This window comes from Prorops nasuta, unplaced genomic scaffold (genome assembly GCF_024137725.1).
Source record: "Prorops nasuta isolate Cenicafe-Biocafe unplaced genomic scaffold, Cenicafe_Pnas_1.2 PNAS00031, whole genome shotgun sequence".
NCBI classification, from domain to species: domain Eukaryota; kingdom Metazoa; phylum Arthropoda; class Insecta; order Hymenoptera; family Bethylidae; genus Prorops; species Prorops nasuta.
In genome coordinates, this window is record NW_027116828.1 from 1274478 (window position 1) to 1302272 (window position 27795).

At 30.2% G+C, this 27795-nt stretch overlaps 1 protein-coding gene and 1 pseudogene across 3 annotated transcripts in view; one reads left to right on the top strand and one right to left on the bottom strand.

The window, feature by feature from the left end:
• The window catches only part of LOC136782968 (general transcription and DNA repair factor IIH helicase/translocase subunit XPB-like), a 588849-nt pseudogene that overhangs the window by 417796 nt on the left and 143258 nt on the right, over positions 1-27795 (bottom strand).
• The window catches only part of LOC136783034 (ER membrane protein complex subunit 2-like), a 62386-nt gene continuing 44238 nt past the window's right edge, over positions 9648-27795 (top strand). Inside the window, exons 1-2 of one of the 3 annotated variants that reach the window (XM_066742829.1) lie at positions 9648-9758; positions 9856-9963. In XM_066742829.1, coding sequence (XP_066598926.1) covers positions 9930-9963 — 34 coding nt within the window. In that variant the 5' untranslated portion in view covers positions 9648-9758; positions 9856-9929. Of the gene's footprint in view, positions 9964-19290; positions 19362-27795 lie in introns of all 3 variants that reach the window. The other 2 variants (XM_066742827.1, XM_066742828.1) reach the window with 2 other exon arrangements.

Here is a 27795-nt window from a genome sequence, read left to right on the forward strand (position 1 = left end):
ACTCCTATTTGTTTGTGAAATTCATTTGTTCTAAAATCTTAATTTATCTTTTTACTAGATATATATTATATCATTTTCAAAGAATTGATATGTCTTTCTATCAATCCTAACAACATCATAATAGATGTAATGAAATAAGTATTCTATATTCAAAATGGATATCTATGCGTGTAGTGGGAAAACTATTTGAAGCTGAAAACAAGATGAACTCAGCAGTATACAAATACCTTTTAAAGAACTTTATTTTCACAAGTATTATGAGAACATATCTCGCAGAAAAGATGCCAAATTTTAATAGTATCATTCAAATTTCCATTTTACAAATTAAAGAAGATAATGGTTTAACAATCATTTCAACTATTACAAAAATAATTGCAGATCAGCATTATTATCAGATCTGTGTGTATGTATAAATGATTAGAAAATTAATGTTATATGTTATAGACTAAAAGAAAATAGTGCAACAGAGCCAAATAAATGTCACACAAGATGTGGAAGGATGTGGTGGATCAATAAAACATTAGCAGAAACCCAATGCAACTTGTCTTACATTGATCGAATAATATAAATCATTGCAAGAAACAGTTATGCCCTACAAATATAAAATTGTAGTAATTTTGTTAGTAATTTAAAGAATATATGACTAATATGAGAATATGCAATTACGTACTATGTGTATATAGAATTTGGAATAAGGGAAGAAATATAAATATTAGGTTACTTGAACTAGTTTTAATTTATAAAAGTAGCAATCAAAACATTAACGTACATCATTACTAATTTACAATAAAACTTGGTTGTATATACACCAATCGCTTACACATTCACTGTTATAACATTATGTCTAAATTATTGAAATGACTGGGCTACACAGAAATGCTTTATAATTTAATGCTTTTTCATTTATTGATCTATAAGTACTTTTTTCCTTCATTGAAACTCATCAGAAACAGGATTTCATCTGTAACAAAAATAAAATAATCAAAAAGTATATTTCCTTAAAAATTTACAATAATTTTTATGTTTTGATATTAATTAATACTCATTTGATATATTTTTCTTTCTCCGTTATTTACTAAAATCCTTTCTTCTTTTCCGCAATCGTTTTCCGAAAATATTATTCTTGTTTACGATTCGAAAATAAAGGTTAACCGCACCATTTGACAGCTGTCAGTGGCTGTCAGCTATGACACACGGTAGAGGGTAAAGTGCCATAATATTTTCCTATAGCAAATTTAAGGAACTTTGGGTGAGTAGTTTATATTATGCAGCACATGCCTTCTACCGTCTCATCAACTATAAAATAATATGATATAGTAATGTTCATCCTTCCTTAAACATTTATGTACTGTATGAGGTTAATTTGGAGATTATGAAATCATATATTTTTTCTTTCAGTTACAAAATGTTGACTGTATAATAGTTTTGAAATGCAAACTATTCTTATTTTTTATTGAAATTAAATAAAACTTATTCAGAAAACATACAAACACATTTTGATTATGCATGTCTACACAATTTAGTGGATACATTGACGTGTTTAATATTATCCTTTACTAAGGAGCGAACTCATAAATAGGTAAAACTTGTATGCATGTTTAAACAAATATTTGTATTCCTTTTTTAGTGTTTCTTCGTCTTCAATAAAATAATTTTTTTTTCATAAATTACGTAATGCTTTACTATTATTTTTTATGATACCATATAATCGTTTACAAATTCCCCTTTTCATATTACACAATTTTAATGTTTTCTACACTAAAGCTGAAGATATTTTTGATGAAGAATAATAGTTATAGCCTTTCTAAACACTCGCCTTTGAGAACCTTATAATTTCAGCATCACTTATCTACACCCAGATTTTAACAGTCTAATCTCACTAGTGTTATAGCTGTTACTTATTGTATTTTAAAGTTGCTTTTTATATTCCTCTTTTTTATAATATGAAAAGTAATTAATACACTTTATTTTAATAAATATTTACACAGACGTGCCAAATCTCATTTTCCTCATTTTTAAAAATGGTCGGAGACGATTCTTGTAGATCTTATTGTGTTGTAAACGAACCTGATTTTGAAATTACTCCAGTACATCAGATTTTTTTTTAATTTTTAGCTTAAATAGTACAAAATGGCTTTTTTCGCCATTTCCATTATTTTACTTCAGAGAACGAATTTTGTTTAAATTCCACAATTAAACCATATAGTATTATTCGTTAGCTTTAAAATCCATTTTCAAAACTTATTATACTAGCAGGATGCGATGCAATAGTGGTAATTTACAAAAAGAAAATTTGTTCTCTAAAATAAAAATCATAAACTGAGGAAAACAGCCGTTTTTCAGCCATTTAACTGATATTTCAAAACACCTGATGTGATAGAGAAATTTCAAAGCCACATTCATATTCAGTAAAAAAAATGGAAGAATTGCCCCTCCCCCCCCCCCCCCCCCTCCTTCCCGTCCATTCTTGAAACTGAGAAAATTGAATTTTCCAGGTCTGTGTTATTGTTGAAGATATAAAGTCGTAGCAAACTATACATATTACAATAATAGCATAGATACCACACATGCTACCATAGGAGTTGTTGAATTGTTCTCATCTTTTCACACCGTTCAGAAAATACTTGTAAAATTTCCTTTATGGCTGCTGGTAAAAATTCCTCCATTTCCTTATCTCATTCTTGTATGACAATTCCAAATATTTTCTTCTTTTATATATAAGTTGAACTTCCTGTAATCATTAAACACGGTATGAGGATCTTAATTGCAGCTTCGAAACTCGACATATAATAATAATATGAAAAATACATTAGAATATTACAAATAATATCAAATCAACAGACCTATTAAAGACACTATCTCAACTAGACCTAAGACTGTATGATGAAATTTTTCTAATTAAATAGTCAAGAGTACTTTCGATATGTAAAGTATTAGTGTTAATCAAGCATATAAACACAATATATAACATGCTATTGTTAGACAATATGTCAAAAATTACTAAGTTGATCTTTCACTCTTTGTCGAAGGGTATGGAAATTATTCTGTGGGAGATTTCCATTCTATGTAAACTTTAGATCAATAAAAAATTGAAGATGGCTTACAATAAATAAATGATTAAATCTGTAAAATAAACAAAATACATCCACAAAGCATACAAAAGATTTATTCTTGAATATGCACTTATTATATACAAAAGATATACTTATCTAAAAGTATTTTTGTTATATTCTTTGTGCATATGCCATATGGCATCAATATGTATAGTGAATGACAGGCCATTTCTCTTTGGTTTTCTTACAGAGATGGTTATTATACTTTTAATTCTTTTATGCCTCAAACTTTCTATATTACTTATTATAATCTTTTAATTTCAGCTGTAAGTATCAATGCACACACATTTACATGAAAACATTTTTGGATTACTTGTGTTCGTAAGTTTCTTCTACTCGCACGCATGCGCACAAAATACATTATAATATAGTCTACTCATCGAAAGCTCCATCCCTAGAAAGTAACTATAAAATTTTATGGCACTTTACCCTCTACCATGACACACACTGTATAACAGTAATATACTATAGCAAATTATGCCTATATACCAATGCAGCCAACCAAACGGCATAAAAAATTGTAAGTAAAGGAATCACATCCTCAAGGAAGCCTCAGGGCTCAGTGCTGGGATTCTGTAACTTCCCAGCGATGATTGTCGGTATCGCTAACTACCGATAGTTGTCGCTTGCAGTAACGAAAAGAGCGATTCTGTAACTTCCGTCTATATGGATTCAGTAACTAGTTATCGACAACTTTCGGTAATTGAATCGAGTTACCGAGAGATATCGCTAAGAGCGATTCTGTAACACAAAGTTTTCGATAATTGGTGTTAAAAATGGCGGTCGCTACCGAATTCTATCGTTAACTTAACGACGACCGTGATAGGCGTCGGTAGATGTTTACCGAGAAAGTAAATATAATAAATGTCACAAATATTTCTTAAATTAATATTTAGAAATCACAAAAAAGTACTTACAATAAATTTTCTTTATAAATTAAGGCTTACAGTAAAAATCTTAGGAAATAAAATTTAATATTTTTCCAATTTTTATATTTAAAAATAAATATATATATATATATGCAGAGGTTTTCTCTAAAATATAGAATTAATTGTATTATTTAACTATAGCACACAGGCACTAACTGTACATTGTCTAACTCAAAAAAATGTTAAAACATTAATTTTTAATACTTATTTTAATTAAAATATACTTACGTTTTAATACTTCTTTTAAATAAAATATGATAATTTTGCTATAGTAAGAATTGCTACAGTCAAAAATGATATAGTCAAGTAACACAAAAATTCCTATTTCGGTTGGTATTAATACACCAATATTACCAGCTTCCCTAGAACCTTAACGAATTTTATCCTTATCGTACAAATATGAGTTGCACCGACTATTGTCGTAAAGCTAAAGTTACAGAATCGCTCATTCGTTAGCGCAAGCGATAACTGTCGGTAGTTAGTGATACCGACAGCTGTCGTTAAGGGGTACGACCCACTTGAGGCCAAAAACACTCACAATATAATAGTTGATGTGGTATATATTATTTATTACGAGCATTGTGAGTTTTTGGTGGAATGCGTGCAAGGAAAAGCAAAGGTTTATTAAAGTTATTCGTCGGATAAATTTTATATTAGTACCGCTGAACCTCTAGCGACATCTATCTCGGTCGTTGTTAAGTTACAACGATATTATTAGTTTTCCTTTCAATAAAAAACTCAGTGAAATATCAATTCTCAGCTAAATGATTCGGTTTAGTACAATTTATATTAACTTCAATTGTTCGTAACTCCGTCGCTTAACTAAGATTGAACTGAGAGTTTTCTTAAAAAGGAAAGGTACGTTTATTCGGTAGGATTCGGTAGGTTACCGACAGTACCGACATTACAAGCGACAATCATCGCTGACTCTGAGTTACAGAATCGCACTTAGCGATTTCTGTCGGTAACTGGACTTAACGATACCGAAAGTTGTCGCTAAGAGTTACAGAATCCCACTACAGACCTTCCTTAAAATAAGGAAGCAAAAAATTATATCTATATCTAATTAAAGTATACTAAAGTAGTATTGAGCCGACTGTAGCATAAAACAATCAACCAATCACAATGAAAGAGTCATCGCTATTCCCATTGTGATTGGCTCATTCCTTGCCTAGTGAATAAGGCGTCCTTAATCCAAGGAGCTCCTTAAGGACCGATTATGAATACGGCCGTTAATAGATTTTCACATCACCCAGGAGGTACTATTAATGATGCATTTTTTTTGTAAGTGGTATCAGTATAGGGATCCTATCTTGAATAAAACTCCTTGTGCTCTCAGTGCTGCCAACCTTGTAGACGAAAAGTTCCTCTAATGGGTAGTAAAATGTCGCCGTCCCCCCCGACCAGCGACTGCGAGCCCACGTGGCTTGGTGGAGGGGATAGAACTTGGAAATCAGCCGAAAGTTGCAAGCCGTTCCCTCCCTGCCCTAGAAAGTAACTATAAAAATTTGTGGCACTTTAGGCTTAGCGCACATAGAATTACTTAAAGCTTTACGTTGAGAACTTACGTTACGTGACACGTAGGAATGCCGTACGTCAAGACACAAAGAAGTAGGCTTGCGTTGCGACTTGCACAAAAGGTGTTTAGCAAATTAGATATTGATGATCCATAGTTTAACTTGATTCGCTTGCTAGCTAAAATGAAAATATATTGCAATTCAAAAATTAGAATTACAACAAAATTCAGAGGTAATCAATAAAATAAGAAAGAAAATATATGTTAAACTTCTTTAAACATATAACCTTTTATTCTTTTGTAATTTCAGATATTCGTTATTTGATAAAATTCTGTCACATCGAATGGACAAAATGAAGTGTTTATATTTGTCACAATTAATATAATTAGACTTGTTGGTTTCTATATAAATGAAATTATAATTAATGTAAAATAAAAGTACGACAAATACTTGAATAAATATTAGTAGAAATTTGTTAATTGTGATAAATTTTTAAATGTTTAAAATATCTCTCATTTTTATAGAAAAATGAAATTTAGAAGGTCGTTTAAAGTAAAACTTTTACTTTTAATCACTACGTTACTTTATTACATTAAATTGAAAAGAACATACATTCGAAAAAGATGGAGAACTAGGAGATGGGTTATAAGACCTATTAACCAATTAAGGAAAGAGCACGGGGAATTTTACAATCTCTTTAAAGAATTGAAGAATGATGACAAGATGTTTTTCAAATATTCAAGGTTAAATCTTCAACATTTTCAAAAACTATTACAGCTCTTAAGACCTTCGTTAACTAAAAAAAATAAAAGGGCAATTTGTCCAGAACAAAGACTTATTATACTATTAAGGTAACAATTTTTAAAAATGAAATATTAGTATCTTAGTAAAGATTTACTGAAAAGTTTATTAAAGGAGTTTTCCTTTCTACAGGTATCTTGCAACTGGAAATTCGACCTCAAGTTTGGCTTTTTCATTTCGCATTGGTCAGTCCACTGTCAGAAATATAATTAAAGAAACATGTGTAGCTATCGTAAATACATTAAGACAAACATATTTGAAATGTCCTACAGAAAATGAATGGAAAAATATTGTTGAAGGCTACTGGAAACGTTGGAATATGCCAAATTGCTTCGGAGCTATTGATGGGAAGCATATTTTACTGCGATGCCCTCCAAATTCTGGATCCTTATTCTTCAATTACAAAAAACAATTTAGCATTGTACTTTTAGCTGTGTCAGATGATTTGTATAAATTCAGTTTAGTAGATATAGGCTCATATGGTGGAAATAGTGACGGGGGGATTTTTGAACATAGTAATATTGGAATAAATTTAAAAAATAACAATTTAAATTTGCCTAAATCTTTGGGTCGCCTTCCCAATAGTGATATTATATTGAATGGATATTTTATAGCAGATTCTGCGTTTCCACTATCCATAAATTTAATGAAGCCATACTCAGGTAACAACTTATCAGAGGAACAACAAATTTATAACTATCGGTTGTCTAGAGCTAGAAGAACTGTTGAAAGCGCTTTTGGCATATTTGCGAACCGGTGGAGAGATTTTCACACACCTATATGTGTTCTTCCAACTACAGCGGATTATATAACAATAACTGGAGTTATTTTACATAATTATGTTATGTGTGAAGAACAAAAAGATAATCTAAAGAAATATAGTCAGAAACTTTACTGTAATGAAGAATTAAGTTACGATTGGATAGATACACAACACCCACATAATAGCAACATCGCAACAGCGATAAGTCAAAGAGATATTCTCAAGGAATATTTTACCTCTAGTGGAATAGTAGCTTTTCAACAAGATTATGTTCACAGAGGTCAATATTCGGAATATTGATTGATATCTTACATTGTTCTTGATGTTGCGTTCAAATAATTACTACAGACTACTACCAAAGGTGTATTTTCATACTAAGTATTTTTATTTATAACTTTGCATAACATACAATAGAACAATTAATATATAAATATGTATTTTGTTTATATATATATATATATATTACTATTTAGAGTATTGCGAAGCATTTAAGCAGTTAAAATATTTTTTGGAAACCAAATACTTATGAAGTGACCCTTAAATGATACAAATTATTTTATGGATATTCTATATTCACTAAGAATTATAAGAAAATAGTACATGAGAAGTCGCATGTTTCTATGTACGTACTACATACAAATAGTAATATCTGCAGTTATAAATTAGCACATAAATCTACGTAATCTTTTGTACGATTTTAATTTCATAAACAACAAAGTTTACATATTGATTGAAATAAATAATACTCTTATTTATTTTAAAACTATCTCAAACAGAAATATTAATTAAAACATACTTTTTTTTTACTTATTATTTTTACGTAGTCAAATACATATAATAAATGAAATTATAATTATTTAACAAAAAAATAAAGATCATACATTAATTAAATCAAATAATACTCTGGTTTCTTTTCAACCTATCACAGACAGAACAGTTAAAACAGACTTTCTTTTAGTTGTTGTTTCTATATGAAAATATAGATATTACACAAACCCTGTCAGTACTTTGTCTTTGACATTTAGATAATAAAATAAAGTAAACAATTTTGCGTGTTAAAGCAATGACAACCGGTAGATCAATAATAAATAACATAATTATATTTCATCCACAGTCGAAAATAATACTTGCATCAATTTTTGCTTTTTTATTGATCTTTCAGGTTCATTATATCTTTGCAATTCCATTGCAATATAACTACCAAACGCGGATTCAGCTGATTTTTCAACCTCTTCTGAGGAATCAGCTGATAAAATATTTGTTAGATTGTTTATGACTCCAAAAATTTCATCTTCGTTACATTTACGTTTCATGCTTTTAGTTTCGATGTTTTGTTCCTTATTCTTTTTAATTTCTGTAACATCACTTTTCTTTTGTGAAGATATATTAATATTTTCAATATTGTCTAAAACGTCAGACGTTTCTTTTATATTTGTTACATTACTGAAGGTTCTAGAAATGTAATAATTATTATCAAGTTTATACTAGAATTTATTAATAAGGCAAAAATAATATTTGTTTAACTACCTTCGTCTTTGAATATATGAATCTAAAAATGACAATTGTTTTAATAATGGGCATTTACTCTCTACAGTTGCTGCACTGCCAGTTTTTATGTATCTGTTACTTTTCTGAAATCTATTATACTTCTCTCTTAATGAACGAATTTTTGTTTTGCAATACTGAGGTGTGTAATGATCCCCTGACAAAGAAAAACAATATTAAATTAATTATTAATGGCAAACGAGTATTTATAACCTTACTTTACCACACATTTTATTTATCATTATTTTCGAAATTTCTAGCCATGCGTTATCTTTTACTAGCGTATCTTTAAAATCTTTATGACTTTTATCATATAAAAATCGACGCTCTCTATATAAATCTATTAGGTAACAATCATTTAAATTTTCTGTTATTTGTATATCATCGACTTCAGCTTCATCATTATTGTCTATCGAGACATCAGAGGAAGGTATAACAGAAGAGCAATATAAATGGTCCATAATTTGCTTTTAAAAGTATCACAGATTTTTATCAAGTAATAAATATTTGAAATTACAAAAGAACAAAAGGTTATATTTTTAAGGAAGTTTAACATATATTTTCTTTCTTATTTTATTGATTACCTCTGAATTTTGTTGTAATTCTAATTTTTGAATTGCAATATATTTTAATTTTAGCCAGCAAGCGAATCAAGTTAAACTGTGGATCATCAATATCTAATTTGCTAAACACCTTTTGTGCAAGTCGCAACGCAAGCCAACTTCTTTGTGTCTTGACGTACGGCATTCCTACGTGTCACGTAACGTAAGTTCTCAACGTAAAGCTTTAAGTAATTCTATGTGCGCTAAGCCTTACGCTCTACCGACGCCGCCATCTTAATCCGTTCCGATCAAATCCGACCAGAAATAGAACACACCGGATTATAGGGAATCTAGTGGTTTTTTGATGTAAGTTGCGTGACTGTGACTAGATGCCAATCCATTTTAATCCGCAGAAAAGAAACACCCTACATTGTGCTCTGGTGTGTCGTAGTACCGTGGAAAGAGCAGCTGCTGTTGTTACTCATTTTTACGATATTTATTATAACTCAAAGAAAAGCGAACTTGTACACTTTACCAACTCAACTGAGGTTTGGATCTGATTCTAGATTTTCGAATTTTTTAATTCAAATCTAATCGCTGAAGGTGCTAATTTGTTAATGTGAACGTACAAATTTACAACCATAGTTGGCCACAGTCCTGTAGTAGTTTGAATTATTGGAGTATATTTTTGACCGGTTTTTCTGCTTATTCTGATAATTATGACTGGAGATTATAGCAAGTTATCATGGCAAGGTAAATAATATAAATTCACACAGCAGTGATAACTTATAACACTTTCTTGTATCTAATTAATTACATTGATATTTCTTCAACTTTCATATATAATCTTTTTATTACTTATTAAATACCTTTACAAATATCTTTTGTAAAATTTATTGTTCAACGAGGGTAAGTTTTTTAGTGCAATTATTATATTATTAGGGTGACCATATTTATTTTGTTACAGAAATCATTTCTTTTTATATATTAGCATACTGTTATTAATTGTTTATGAGTTACTTTTCCACAGAAAATTATTTTTAAGTATCTGGTAGATTTTAATTTTTGTTTAAATTAAGCAACATGTATTTTGTTATTAGCATACAGATGTGCTATATATGTAGTAAAACAAGAGTTTAGTATTTATTGGCCACATAGTTTGATTCAATGCATATTTGTAGATTTATTGACTTATTACCTACAGCTTTAATATTACAAGCATGGTAGTTATTACCTATCTTACAGGAAGTTTCAATAATGAGTATTCCAAAGAGGCTTCTGAAATAATAGTTAAACACTATATTTTGTTATTTTTAAATATTCTATGCCCTCAAGGAAATTGTTATTTTAATTTATAGTTATTGATTTAACAAGCATTTATGTTAAAGGATTTGTTTAAAATTATCTGTCAATAATGGTACTCCTAGAAAGTTTGACACAACATATAGAAATATCAGTGCTTCCAAAGGTGACAGTTAATTCTGGAATATGTCAATAACAGGTTACTCATTGCAACTGATGTTTTGTCAAATCTACAGTAATAGTATTGTTTGTAACACTGACTATAGGTATTATTAAACTTTTACTTATATGACCGATCAAAGTAATTAGGCGTATGTACATTTTCATAAAATACCATGGAGATATGCAGTACCTGGAGAGAGCATAAGGTCTCACTATGGGTGAGGGGGGTTAAGGTGAGATAAGTGAGAGAAAGCTGTCAGACATTCAGTTTTGTTCATGTTATGTCATTATCACATGATTCCTACACGTGTATATATAATTATATATGTTGTTTTGTTCATTGAAAAACTGTTAATGAAAACAAAGCTTATACCAGCTTATACACAAATGACGTAGTATATATTCTCAAAGCTTATACCCCCTTGTATACGAATGATGTAACATGAACAAAACAAAATTTCGGACAGCTTCCTTTCCCTTATATCTTACCTTACAACCCTGCAGGCTTACTTTCTCTCCAGGTACTTTGTACTTTCATGTAATATAAAAGCTTCGCTTGTAAAAAAAGGTGACAAGTATATAAAGATCATTGCAGAAATAGTATCTTGGTACAAGTGTTGAGATCCAGGTTCTTATATTAATACGAACGAAGATGCAAATTAAGTTTAATCACTTTTATTATTATACACAACTATAGATATAGATTTTTAATATAAATGTATTCTAGTCGCCATTTCATGTTACCACCTTACTCATTCCTTTTCCTAATGCAACTGTTGCAATGGAATGTTAGAGAGTCACGTGATAAGTAGATTCAGTGTTGCCATCAAACAATGATTACTTCCAACAACAAGAAGATAATTCATTTTAGTATTTCTCAACTATAATATGCAAATAATATTAAAGTAATTCTTCTACAAAACACTTATTTCAATTACAAAATTCCCTTAATAAAAAATGAAGAAAAATCAATATTGTAAGCATGTATTTTTATCCTAACAGAAGATATTAATGTATTAATTCAAAACATATAAAATTAAAATAGAGTAGGCATTTGCCTCTGATTTTTAAATCCAAAGAGGTGCTCATAAAATTTGAAATTGTCAAAATTAATATTTGAAAGAAAAAATATAGAATTACTTGTAAAAACTCATACTGTTTAAATTATAATAACAAACATTTTTTCTTTACCAATTAACTGTGTCATCAAAAAACAGGTAAAAAAGAAATTGTATTTTGTTGTAAAAAATTGCCCGTGATAAATTTATTTGTCTTAATACAAAAAAATCATTTTTTCTTATCACGAATAAATTTGTCAAAAACAGTTAATTGGTTAAATAGAAATATAGAATACTAATTTATTCTCCAAAAACCAAATTTTGAACCAAAAAGCTGTTTGCCAGGTTTGTGCTTCATGAAATTGCAAACAATTATGAAATTTGTAATTAACAACATACAGCAATTTTACTATGCATTGTAGTGATATAGTATTTCTGTAAGAAACAAAGGCCAAGCAAGAGTAGCTTTTTGATAAAAAATTCGGACTTGGAGATAAAATTAACATTTTGTTTCTATTTAAGAATAAATTTTTGTGGTTATAATTTAAATAATACCTTTGTATAAATAATTCTACATTTTTGTTTTCAAATGTTTATTTTATTGGTTTTAATTTTACAAGCACCTCTTTGAATTTAAGAATTGGAGACAAATGCCTACCCTATATTGAATTTATGTTTTGAATTAAAGCATTAATATTTTCTATAAGGATAAAAATACTTGCATAATATTGATTACCTTTCGTTATTTAATTAGGAAATTTTGTAATTGCAATACGTGTTTTGTAGAAAAATTAATTTAATTTTATTTGTATATATTTTAGTAGATAGGATTGCAGTAATTCTGAATGTGGAAAGTTAATAACTTAAATAAAAAAGGAGAACATAGCGGAGTTATTTGAAATAAATGCATTTGTTAAACAAAATTTGTATTTATGTACTGAAAACAAATTATTTCCACACATTGCTTTTAAATATATATAACCAATATTATTTACTTCTATTATATTTATGAATACATATAACACACATATATTAATCATAGGAAATCAGTCTTTTTACTAGAGAGATCACGATAAAAATATTATTTTTCAACATAAGAATTTATAACACTTAACTAAATTTAATTATTATTTATATTATATTTTTCATATTTTTTCGAATTTTTGAAACTTTTGTTAAAAATTCTTTGTTATCCTTAATTTCATTATAGAATTTGTTGCAAGAAATAGTTTTGTAATTATATGTTACAGTTATAGTGGATTTGACTATTGATATGTTTAATTTATTTCGTTCTTTCGACCATTTTGCATCCACCATTGAAAAAATTCCTTTAACATTGGCATCATGAGCCGAAAAGGGAAACATATTAACATAATTTTAATAATTTTTAACGGAAATTATTATTATCTGATTGTGTAAAATATTCTTACCACTTCATATTCGTTTCTATTATTCTAAAATTTGAGGTTTTCGACATTTCTCTCACAAAACTTCTTTAAATCACAAATTTGATCAATTCATTTTGTATTGTCAATAACATTCAGTTTCTCATTTATATTTGGTACACCTTGCTACTCAGGAATATTTGTTAGCGACTTCTATTTAAAAATATTTAATTCTTTAAATTGACAACTCAATGATTTAATGTAATCTAACGATTTGTGATAGCATTAAATAATGTCATTCTTAAATTTAATACAATCTTATCCAAGGCTATCTTTTTCCAAATTTAAGAGAATACGTACAAACTTAAATAGTAAAAAGTTATATTCAATCTATTGTTCAAATATTGAAGTAATCAACTCCAAAACATTTATGGTTTCCAAAATTGTATTATTCTTAACTTCTAGGGCTTTAGTTTTCTCCTAGAAACAATACATGACCGAACGTGCAAACTACAAACAAGAGCTTCACCGAAATTTGAATTAAAAAAATCATATAAAGTTCTACGATAACTATTAGTTGATAAGAAATAGGATTTTATAGCTGGATATATTAGGCAATTTCTATCCAAGCATGGAAACAATGATATCTAACGAGTCGGAGAGTGATACAATAAGTCCCTATATTCAATCTCAACAAATTTACCAAAATCATTTAGACTTGTCATGGTTACGGAATATATGTATCCCTACAAGAAACACTTTCGTGTAAAAAAAAGAAGGCAAGTAATTTAGTTCTTCCTATCCAAGACTTGTGATTGTAATAATAAAACTTTTAAAGCAAATTTTTACAGAAAATTAACCATCAACAAAATTAACAGCAACATAAAGGATTGAAATCAGTTAAACTCGACAAGTAAATACATATATTCCATAAGTAAACTTTCTAAACGGCATTTAAAGCATTGAAATGAAATAAATTGGACAAATCAATTATTTAACCATAATAAACAAAAATACCGGCAAAACAAAGGAGTGAAATGATTTAAATTCAACAAGTAATGAATCGATAAGTAAATTATTAAATAGCAACATAAAACATTGAAATCAGATAAATATAAATCCAAAAAATAAATTATGAGGTGTAACCCAAGTACTTGCAGGGCCCGCGCGTGCTGCATTGCATAAAATAGCCAAATATATAATTTATAATGAAATAAACAGTTTTTATATGGCGATTAAATTATTGGCAGAAAATAATAATAAAATTAAACATAAAATTACAAAATCTATACAATTTCCGAGAAACATGAGAAATTTTAGGTAATTAAGAACTAATAGTATAGATATTGGTATTCAATTTTATATTTATTGAATATCAGCTTTTAGATCCAAATATGTGAGTTGTATCAGAGATGAAACGGGAGATTGCTCATGGTGGGGTCCTAAAATAATCCTTGTTGGTAGGCGGCGCTGATGATCGTAAACGTGGAGAATTCCATAAAACCACTAACGCCATCTGTCGGACGCGAATGAGAAGCACTTTGTTAGGCACACACACCATTACTGTGGTGCGTATGCGTGTGCAGCCTTCTTCGGTTAACATCGCTCAGCTTCGGCCATCTTCGCTATACATCGAGCTCGAGAGAGAACGGCATAGCTTTCTCGGATCTCTCTCTCCCTCTCGATCTAGCTTTCGCTTAGCCGACGAGCCGAGTAAAATTCCTTTTCGTCCTTCTGCTTCAATCCTCCATCTTTCAAACCTCAGATTCGAGTTCGATTTCATCCAATAATTTTTTTTTATTGTAGAATGTTTAATTATTGCTATGAACATAGTAGGTTAAAAAATATGTAAAAATGGGGTTTTAACATTCCATAGTTACGCTTAAAATATCTTTATTGAATCTTACACTTTAAATATTCTTATAAAAATTTAATTTTTATTTCGTTATCAATGCAAATAAGTCATTAATGATTACTATAAATATTCTAAAATTATAAAAAACGGAAAAAAAATAGTCGAAGATGTCTCGAACCTGGGATCACCGGTTCAAAAAGCCGAAACCTTACCACATGCGCTGTAAGAGATGTAAGGATATGGATGATAATCTTGCATAATCTTTATAGCTACAAATTCACGTAATACTCCCCTTTGTTACACTAGTATACCTTCTTTAAATATATTTATACTTTGTACTATATGAAATTAAATCAAACGTAGAAAAATATTATTAGGTTAATTATGACCCTAGGCATCTACTATATTATTTAGACATGTTTTAAATTTGTAATAAATCAATTCCGGCTTTTTGACGGAATTAGTAATTCTGAAGTGTCAAATAATATTTAAAACGCAATGTGAAACACAGAACACTTCACTTTTATATTTGCATCGCACGCCATTTTATTACCTACGTATTTTTTCATTTCTTTTTAGAACTTGGGTTTTCTTTCGAAAAGATTGTATTTTTCGTTCCATTACATGTATGGTTTAACGCGCGAGTCATCTTAATCGTTAATATTTATTACTCTACAAATTCACCGCTTCGACTATTTAAACTAATATTTCTATATAATTACAAGCTTATTTTTTTCTAAACATACAGTTATTAATTAAACAGAACAAATTAATGTTTTATGTGTCTCTGTCAATTAATTTAGGAGTCAAAACGGCGAATTTATAGAAAATGTATTAACGATTCTTGGGCCATATAATTAACCTAATAATATTTTCATACATTTGGTTTAATTTCACAGTATAAAGTATAAATATATCGAAAGAAGGTATACTTGTATCTGATGACGCTGAAGTTAGACGCGACTTTCCAGCCGCGAGTTTCAGCGTTAACTAACCTGAAATTAGCGCGGAACCCGGTATAAGTCGCATACAAAAAACTTAAATAAAGGCTTTAATTTCATTTTATAAGCATCGTATATGGTGTAATCTTTCTAAACTAGCGTCAATTAAGACTGGAAATAAAACATTACTATTAATACATATAAGAAATAGTTAAAGGAAAGATAAAAGATTAAACTACACCATCACATTTCATTGACGGAGAAATTTTTTTAATTTTTTTGAATAGCATTGTTTTATAGCTTATTAAATTCTGTATCCGTTAGTATGCATTTCATTCGGGATCGCGACTCCCTTAATGCTTTTTTTCTTTGTTTAACGACGGAGATGAAGAAAGACAAGGAAATCGGCGTTTTCAAAGTTTCGGCTGAAATTTTTAAGTACCTGGAAATTTTTTAAATTTTTTTGAGCAGCATAGTTTTATAGCTTATTAAATTCTGTATCCGTTAGTATGCATTTCATTCGGGATCGCGACTCCTTTAACGTTTTATATACAGTGAAGCAGATCTAGAGAACAAGGAACACGTTTTCAAACTTTCAGCAGTTTTCAAAATAGTTTAAAATTTATGCAATTTTTTTTTAACCCTTTTATTTTCTCTATTTTAGTTGGAAGTTGATGATATAACATGCATTATGGATTACAAATCCTTTTATACTTTTTTTATGAGAAAATAACCACAGGTTACGCAAATACTATATTTTACCTTTCTACTAATTTCTTTGTATAGCAGGAGATTTCTCGATGGTGCTTATCTTCAATAGGTGCTCGAAGTTTTGCAAAACCGTAGACATTTTTAAAGTTATTGAACTAAACACTTTTATTAAAGTAACAATTTATGTGTGTGTGTGTGTGTCATATGCATATATAAGTAACAAATTAATATAATATTGGGATCTGACATAGTTGAAGCGCTCCAAGTGGTAAAAAATGAAAGCAGAGGAAGCCCATGTTTATACTTTGTTTAACACAGGAATTTTAAAGAAAATGTTATTTAATCAATAAATAAGTTTATATTATGGAGGCTGGTGAATTTATATTAAGGCAAAAAAATTCTAACACCGATCGTTGTGTAGTAAAAAATTGTGGAAGTAGAGCAGACAAAAATTTAAACCTTAGATTTCATTGCTTCCCAAAGCCTAACACACGCATTATAAACAAGCAAAATATCTTTGGCAACTCCGAAAAAATTGACATTTGCAAAGCATGGAAAATTAATTTAAAAATTAATAATATTAGTAAAAAAACAAAAGTGATTTTTATTATTACACAATTATAATCTAAACCTATTCATAAAATACACTTTACAAAACTTACTGATAGCAATACAACAGAGAGCCTATGATGTGCTTGCACTTTTTTCCTGCGCCAGCTTTACATGAACAAACACAATTTAAAATATCACCAGTATTTGACACAATTCCATTAATCTCGTGTGGATTTCCTCTTAAATTAGATGTCTGTAAGCATAGAGCTGTGAAACTAATGGTAGCATCATTTTCTGATCTCTCATTTGTCCCACATTTAATTATATGTCCCGACTGGTAAATTCTTTCGCCTTCTACAAAATTACGCTGCGAGGGATTTGTTCCAGCCCAAATACAAATACTTTTCAATGATATCATTAGATATCACTATTAATACTGATCACTCTATATTAATATGCTATTTAACTCTAGGCACTTCTGCGCCATATTGAATTTTCTATATATCTATATATATTGACTCCGCCCACATGTCAGATCCCAATAAAACAACAGCACAGTACACATAACATGGAGTCTTCGTAGCTATTACTCATTGTTATCCAATATAAAGGTAACACATGTATGTAGTTGATTTGGCGCCTACAAATCAAACTCCTAGATTTTCCTCCTATTTGTTCCATTAATTCCATGTTTTTCCCAAAGGTTAAAAGGGGGCTATTTTGCTACGGGTATCTTATTAACCTGCGTAATTAAAAATGTAACTTAAGTAATGCTAAGTAATATATTTTTCAAATGATATTATAATTGTATATAATTACTATTTTTTGTTTAATTGACGAACAATATTGTATTGTGCTTTAATAATCGAGGGGGATCTTTTTAATTGCTTTCAATCTTGTTGGACATTTATCCTAAATCATACCATATAAATTAGTAAATTCTTCTATAATTTTTTTCCGCTTTTCGCGCATAGTTGGAACATCTTTACTTTCAATAATAAAATTTGCAAGACCCTTTCCGACAATTATCCATGTCTTCGTCATTAAAGTCTATATAAGAGCTTGTACATATAATAACTATCCACCAACATAAGTGAACACCACAGTTAACGCTGAGCTTTCTGTTCTTTCACAGTTGTTGGGGTACATCTGTTGGTGTAAAATATTTCTAATCTTCCAAGTGAAAAGGAATATTTTGCTGATTGAATAGCTTCATAATAAATACGAATATGTTATTAATTAAAGAAGAAGGTGGAGATGCATGTAATGGATCAATATGTACAAATATTTTTGTCAAGAAAATCGACAATTAATAAAGTCCAATGGCTTGTTTTTCATTAAAAACAGGCGCTATCCAAATTGGTAACTCATGTAATTTTCCATTAATAATCCAGGTTTGGTAGCCTTCAGAAATGTGTCCGGAAGAAATTTTTGCTACAAAAAATGTGTCAAATATTGTTGCAACTTCTTTTGTCGTGTTAATGATATCTAGACATAATATTGACCCTGCATTTATTATAGAATCATCAACATAGGTATCTGGTTCTAATGATTTAAAACTGTAAACATCAACGATTACATTGCCAATATTTTTCTCTAAATTTGGAAATCCCTGTGGATAGGATTGCGAGGATGATAAAAATTTCTTTGCTAAATTTACCATGGGTGAATTAATGGTGTCAAGTGTTGGTTTATTTATCGTTGATTGTTGGTGTGAGCCTCCATCAGGGGATACTTGAGTGTCATTTATATTTTCAGGTCCCGAAATAGAAAGTTTTCTATACTTATCTAATTTGAAATTAGCATTCTTATAATTTTTTTCATTGCTCTGTTTTCTGTCCCAAATCTCAGTAGCCAAATCAATATCATCAACAGGATCGTCGTGAACTTCATATTCATGGGTTTTGTCTTTTACGAATTTTTTTCTATATCTTTTAGCTATATTTAATTTATAGTATCTTTCTTTCAACCTAGCTTCAAGTAGCTCTCCCATGCATTGTACGAAACGTGGTAAGATATTACGTTTTTGTTTTAAGAAGATATTATGTTTTAAGATCTTAAACCAATTTTCGATTGCGGCATTTGAGTCTCTTAAAATATTAAAATCTTTGCAGATTATTGCAGACCACAACGGGTAATATGGCAGCAAGTAATTTAACACATACTCTACTAAATTTGGATTATGGTAAGGGTTTTGCTCTTTATTCGCGTCTGTGAATTCATTTTGACATTTCAACTTTTCCAACTGCTGTTTGAAAAATAAATAAAAAGGGGTGACTGTTTCAGAATATTTGGCATATTTCCATCATTTTTATACAAATGATCATCAATATGATCATTTAAATGCATGTTCTCATCTGAATAAGACTCTAGTTGATCAAAATATTTTAAACTTTCGTTGAGACAATTGCTTTTTGTCGAACAACCAAATATATTTAAAAAATGCTCAAAACATTGCTGTGCATTGTGCAGATCTATTGAGTGTGTTAATTTTGCTATAATGCGCATAGCAATTTGTCTATGGGATATTATGTCCAATAATGCATTCACTTTTTTCTTAAAATTTTTAATAAAGTGTGACGAGCAGATATGTATTTTCGTCATTGTGGATAACGACCTATCATCACCATTTATATATTTAAAGCAATAATTTAAGTATTCACATATGTGAATTTTGTTGAAAGCTTGGATGACGGATTGTATAAGAGCAATGCTAAAATCTGTTTCCACCTTTCAAATAAGTGGTTTTCTAGAGGATAATTTTTTTAAATGCAGATCAACTAATGATAAAAAAGAAGTTATAGCTTGAATATCATGATTTGATGAAATAAATTTAGCTATGGGCAACGGATTAATTCCTTTAGTTTCCCGCACAATCATGGCATAATAATAAACCCGCTTTTCACAATTTTCTGGCTGTTTAACGGGAATCCGTATACCGACATTACAGAGCAAAAACTATTTCGCATGCAGCTTCGTTATTTGTTGACGGATTGTAAAGTTATTACAGGTTTTTGGAAATGCCAGAAGCTTATCTATTAAGTTACGTTAGGAAAATTAACAAAAAATGAAAAAAAATTTTTGTTTAAATAAATATATTAACATTATTGAGAAACAACAATTAAATCGCAAAATCCCCCAACGTACTTTACTAGATAATGTTCATACGTTTCCAAAAAGTCCACAAAAATTCAAATCTGTCAAGAAATGACGATGCTGCATGCGAAATAAATAATGGAAGAATTTCGTTTTCGGGAAGTCGCTAACACGAAATTCTTCCATTATTTATTTCGCATGCAGCATCGTCATTTCTTGACGGATTTGCATTTATGTGGACTTTTTGGAAACGTATGAACATTATCTAGTAAAGTACGTTGGGGGATTTTGCGATTTAATTGTTGTTTCTCAATAATGTTAATTTATTTATTTAAACAAAAATTTTTTTTCATTTTTTGATAATTGTCTTAACGTAACTTAGTAGATAAGCTTCTGGCATTTCCAAAAACCTGGAATAACTTTACAATCCTTCAACAAATGACGACGCTGCATGCGAAATAGTTTTCGCCCTGTAATGTCGGTATACGGATTCCCGTTAATGATCGTGCCAGTAGCATCTAGATGTACAAAGGATTTTTCTTGGGGTATTGATAAAAAGTATTCCAACTGTTTTTGGGTAAAAAGAACGGTAAATGTAGGATGAATGGCGTAGTGTTGAACATAACTATCTACGCTTGTTCCCGGGAATATGTGCTTAAAACTTTCAATCAGTTTCAACATGAATAAGATGGGGTCAAGGTCTAAATCAATTTTCTTTTTTTCTTCTGAAGCTATTTTTTGCACAGTACTTAAGGTGGGGCAATTCGTAAAATCATTATGCTTTAATTCATTTTCATTCGCACATTTAATCATTTTTAATCTTTCTAAACTGGGCGTTCGGTTTTCTAATTTATCGCCAATCCGTTTTAGATTTTCTCCCGATATATGTCTCCGGCATATTTCATAATTATTATGTTTAATACTACCTATTTGCTCAACAGCAATATCATTGAAAGGTGCTGATATTCGTGTTGAAACCATAAATTTATACGAAGCACAATTACTAAATTTACAAACGGCTTTTCCATACAAAAATACTTTGCGCCTGCCTCCTGCTGATTGGCATTTATTGTCTTTCATGCTAATTACACAATTGTATTTTTCTTTAAAAATGTTTACAAAATCATTGGTCCAGCCTGATTTTAAGCTTCTTGAACCACTCCAATATTTCTTTCAAAAAGCGGCCGGTATTGTGATATATTCAGTATTATTTGTATTACAGCTATAGTTTTCTTTGGAATAAAAATTGTCTGTATCCAACGACAAATCAGTAGGAAGCTTATTTTCTAAAGAGTTTGTAAGAGTATTCGTTACAATTTCCTCTTTACTACAATCTTTTGAAGTTACAACTATTTCAGAATCACATTTAATATCAATTGGTTGATGAGTATCTTCAGTATTGTGATTTGGAGATTTATAGGATTTGCATTATATTTAATTGCCAAGATTTTTTCTATACCAACGGTATTTCTACAGAAAGTGTAGAAGCATTTATTAACATGTCGTTTAATTGTTTTTTCTGTATATCCAAATAATATTTTTTCGCAAATCTTGTGAAAAATACTATTATTGTTTTTATGCGAAGATTTTAATAAAACTGAAATAATTTTATCCGGATTCTCTTTTTGATTGAAAATGGAGATAATTGCGCTTGCGATACTTTCCGCCGTAAAATACATACCTACAGACAAAACTAGTTACAACGTTTTAAATATTAAAATAAATACATCTTAAAAATAAGATAATCCGTTACCAATTCTCTTTGCACTTTAACTTTTCACAAAAAAAATAAATAAATTATGGATAACCACAAGAGACAGCTTAAGACAAAGTGAAGTTGTGACACTTGTATTTTATTAAATATAAACTTGATAGTACAGACAGTACGATTGGGAAATCAGATTAATGAAATCTTGATAACTGACTTTTCATTGATTTCCGGATTGCATATTTATACTCTTTAAACAAACAAAACATAATCGTTGATGCATCTAGAACTTTCCTTTATAGTTTCTGGAAGCATCGATGATTACATTATGTTTTTTTAATAAGTATTCATATAAATAATCCCAAAATCAATTAAACATCAGTTTTCAAGGTCATATTAGTCTGATTTTTTAATAATGTTATTTATTACTAAAGTTATGAGTAAGATACAGCAGAGAAAACTCTGCTTTATCTTAGGTGCATTTTCGTTAGATAAACAAAAAATAGTAATTATATACAATTATAATATCATTTGAAAAATATATTACTTAGCATTACTTAAGTTACATTTTTAATTACGCAGGTTAATAAGATACCCGTAGCAAAATAGTCCCCTTTTAACCTTTGGGAAAAACATGGAATTACTGGAACAAATAGGAGGAAAATCTAGGAGTTTGATTTGTAGGCGCCAAATCAACAACATACATGTGTTACCTTTATATTGGATAACAATGAGTAATAGCTACGAAGACTCCATGTTATGTGTACTGTGCTGTTGTTTTATATTATATTAATTTGTTACTTATATATGCATATGACACACACACACATAAATTGTTACTTTAATAAAAGTGTTTAGTTCAATAACTTTAAAAATGTCTACGGTTTTCCAAAACTTCGAGCACCTATTGAAGATATGCACCATCGAGAAATCTCCTGCTATACAAAGAACTTAGTAGAAAGGTAAAATATAGTATTTGCTTAATCTGTGGTTATTTTCTCATAAAAAAAGTATAAAAGGATTTGTAATCCATAATGCATGTTATATCATCAACTTCCAATTAATATAGAGAAAATAAAAGGGTTAAAAAAAATTGCATAAATTTTAAACTATTTTGGAAACTGCTGAAAGTTTGAAAACGTGTTCCTTGTTCTCTAGATCTGCTTCACTGTATATAAAACGTTAAAGGAGTCGCGATCCCGAATGAAATGCATACTAACGGATACAGAATTTAATAAGCTATAAAACTATGCTGCTTAAAAAAATTTTTTAAATTTCCAGGTTCTTAAAAATTTTAGCCGAAGCTTTGAAAATGCCGATTTCCCTGTCTTTCTTCATCTCCGTCGTTAAACAAAGAAAAAAAAGCATTAAGGGAGTCGCGATCCCGAATGAAATACATACTAAAGGATACAGAATTTAATAAGCTATAAAACTATGCTGCTCAAAAAAATTAAAAAAATTTCTCCGTCAATGAAATGTGATGGTGTAGTTTAATCTTTTATCTTTCCTTTAACTATTTCTTGTATGTATTAATAGTAATTTTTTATTTCCAGTCTTAATTGACGTTATTTTAGAAAGATTACACCATATACGATGCTTATAAAATGAAATTAAAGCCTTTATTTAAGTTTTTTGTATGCGTCTTATACCGGGTGTCGCGATAATTTCAGGTTAGTTGACGCTGAAACTCGCGGCTGGAAAGTCGCGGCTAACTTCAGCGTCATTTATGGAGTACGCGAATTTGTAGTTATAAAGTTTATGCAAATTTATCATCTATATCCTTAAATCTCTTATAGCGCATGTGGTAAGGCCTCGGCTTTTAGAATCAGTGAGCCCAGGTTCGAGGCCTCTTTGACCCTTTTTTTATAATTTTGGAATATTTATAGTAATCATTAATAACTTATTTGAATTGATAACGAAATAAAAATTAAATTTTTATAAGAATATTTAAATTGTAGGACTTAATAAAGATATTTTGAGCGTAACTAAGGAATATTAAAACCCCATTTTTACATATTTTTTAATCTAATATGTTCATGGTAATAAATAAACATTCTACAATAAAAAAAAATGTATTGGATAGAATCGAACTCGAATCTGAGGTGTGAAAGATGGAGGATTGAAGTAGAAGGACGAAAAGGAATTTTACTCGGCTCGTTGGCTAATCGAAAGATAGATCGAAAGAGATCCGAGAAAGCTATGCCGTTCTCTCTCGAGCTCGATGTATAGCGAAGATGGCCGAAGTTGAGCGATGTTAACCGAAGGAGGCTGCACACGCATATGCACCACAGTAATGGTGTGTGTGCCTAACAAAGTGCTTCTCATTCGCGTCCGACAGATGGCGTTAGTGGTTTTATGGAATTCTCCACGTTTACGATCATCAGCGCCGCCTACCGGCTAGGATTATTTTAGGACCCTATCATGAGTAATCTCTCGTTTCATCTCTGGTTGTATTAAAGGCAAATAATGTGAAAAACTCACAATTTTTTTATTAAATGAGTATTTACTACAAGATACGGAGATACGGAGTAATTTAACAATTTGTGGCTATTTTATGGAATGAAACACGGGCCCGGCAAATACTTGGGTTACGCTTCATTATTTATTTATTTTTTGAATTTATATATTTATCTTATTTCAATCCTTTACGTTGCCGTTATTTTTGTTAATGATTAATTTTCTGTAAAAATTTATTTTATTAGTTTTTTTTTATTAGAATCACAAATCTTGGATAGGAAGAACTAAATTACTTGCCATCTTTTTTTTTTACATGAAAGTATATTTTCTAGGGATCTTAGGAATGTTTGTTATATTTCAAAGTCATCCTAAGAATATAATTTTTGTGGAAATAAAATAGGAAATAGTAAACTCGCAAAGAATGAACAATAATTCCATTAATAAAGTTTTACTAAACGAGAATAAACATTAAAACATATAAAGAATATCACTTTTTAACATAATAATATTAACAAACATGTTTAACAGTAGAACTAATTCAATTAAAGTCGAATGTAGTAAATGTCATTTACTTTCTATTTTGTCCCTCATCAACCATTTTATCTCATCTGAATAGCCTACGTCAGCTTATAGTGTAAGCTGGCATATGACTACTTAAAAGTACATAGATTCAATATTAAAACATACATATTGTAACGAGCGGAAATTAAAACTCGCCCAATACTAAATAAAAACACTGCTTTATTGCATAATGGAAATCACACACGAATAATCAAAGTTATCGGGTCACCCTGCCAGGATTCACGCTCACTTATTATACATATTAGTCACTTTGCTCTACACATCACACACACGGCATACTATGAAAAGGGTGAAAAGAATAAGAAAAGGAATTACGGAAAAGGGGGATAGAGTTAGAGTGTGGGTGGAACGGGGTAAAAAGTCAGGGGAAGGTGGGGAGGTAGGGAATACCGGCAGCACTTTCAGTAGTCCTATTCGGCAAAACGAGTCCGGCATCGAATCACTACAATTTCCCGACTCGGTTGGTGTGGAAAATATCCTTACAAAAATGTTTAGAGGCAGCACAGCAGAACGCACGGCAGCGATGTCGAAAGCGCGACAAGAAGTGGTCCTTTTTCCGAATCTTCCTCTCTGGTATCCAGTTCCGTCCTTTCCTTATTTGTATCAAGCTCATCTATTAATTTGATTGATGGCTGACAGGAATGTAATCCTGGACATCCAATCAATAGTCAGGATCGATTCGTATTCCAATCCATTCCTTTATTCGGCATGAAACTGGGTTGGCAGCACTGCTTGGAGGTGGTGTGGTAGCTCCGCATAGGCTGGCACGTCGTTTGAATCCGTCGACTACGGCTAGGGCTGGTGGGAGAAGGCTGCGCGGAACGGGGAAATACAGGGACGAAACGGGAGAAGGGGAAACTATGTACAGCAGGGACGGAACGTAGGGGAAGGGGAGAAAAGATAACATCCATACGATCATTTCCACCATTTACTCTTCTTCCGTGTGCGGCTATTACAAACTCTTATTTTAGAGAACTACAGAACCGACACACGGGAGATTGTTCGCTCTCATACTCTATGTACAAAAAAGGGGCATCAATATTGACAACGGTGGCCAAGCGCGACCTCACAGCCTTGTTGTCACGCTGCGACAAGCCGTGCTATACCGCCGCGCTCCTTACGCAACTTAACTAAGTCGGAAATAATAAACGAATATTTCGACGGGGGGGAAGTAGGGTGGCACCAGGCTACACGCGGATGGGCAACGAGAAAGAAATAAGCCTCGTAACGTCGTACCACGTTACAATATAAACCAAGTTATGACAAATTAAAATGATAAAAGAAAATTAGTTAGTTACTACAACCTTCTAACCTCATTAACATTAGTCACAAAAGATCAATGTATGTTTAATTCTTGTTTCTGCATACCTTCACGGAGAAAAATAAATAGCACTGATTACTATAAAATCACGTAATAAATACTATATTTTATAGTAGATTTGGGACACATGAGGAATTATAGTAGATATTGATATACTAGTACAGTATTATGCACAATTATTAGATAGTAAATATTACTATAAAAGCATTCGCTTATATAGTAATAATTACTAAACAATATTTATAAAAGTTCTTATGCTGTATAGTAAAAATTGCTATCTCCTATAGAAGCAACGATAGCAAATTTTACTACATAATATATTACTGTGTATAATACTTTCATTTATTATTCCATTCAGCAAGGATTGGAAATATTTGCAATTTTCGCCTGTTTACTATAATCACTAATAAGGATTTCCTATTAGTGATATAGTAAGCAGTTGAAAAGTGCAAATATTTCCGAGCCTTGTTGAGCAGAATAGTAAATGAAAGTATTATATACACAGTAATATATTATATAGTAAAACTTGCTATCGTTGCTTGTATAGGAGATAGCAATACACAGTGAAATTTGCAATTGTCACGTCTATGAGAGATAGTATTATAAGGATAACGTAAAGGGAAACGAATAAACAAATTTATACATTATGTTAATACAACAAATTATAATTTTTATTTAAATCCATCTCTTTAAAATATAATCAGAACCATTTAAGTGAATTATATTTGTTGTTGTACAAAGTTTCAATTTGTTCCACGGTATACAGCACCATTCGACATGAATATCACTTGCATATATTTCATATGCCTGAAAGTGGCTATCATAATTAAAATTGCGTATAGCTTTTGTTACGGCTATTACGCTGTAAGAGGACTCTAATAATAAATAAACAATTATAAAGATTTTTGGGGCTTCCTTGTGTGGAAGCATTACTATTACGTTTTTACTGAAATATTGACCCCTGTATTTGATAAAGTTAGTCATCAGTACTGAATTATTCATATTAACAGGTAATGCAGCCTCAAAGTCAAAATAATATTCAATGTCAGTTAAAGAAATACTTGTCACCTTGCCGACGGTATACGGTTTATAGTGCGAATACTTTAAAAATCGATCACTTAATTTTAATTGATGTTTTACGGCAAGAATATGACAAATATTTACGCGACTTATAGAAACGTGTGAATTAATTTTGGATTCTCTATGCTTGCTTTCATATCGAATGCTACTTAATTTCCACAAGGGGCCCATTGAATCCATTACACGTGGATAGTGAATTAAAAAATGATGCTTAGGCTTAAGACTGCCTGGAAATAAACTCGATAATATAGTTAAATATTCTGTAATAAGAGAATTCAGAAAATTATGAATTCCTTGCTGGAAAACATTTTTAGTAGTAATACATATTATACTATTTAATAATAAAACTAATTGCCAATACATATTATCACGTGG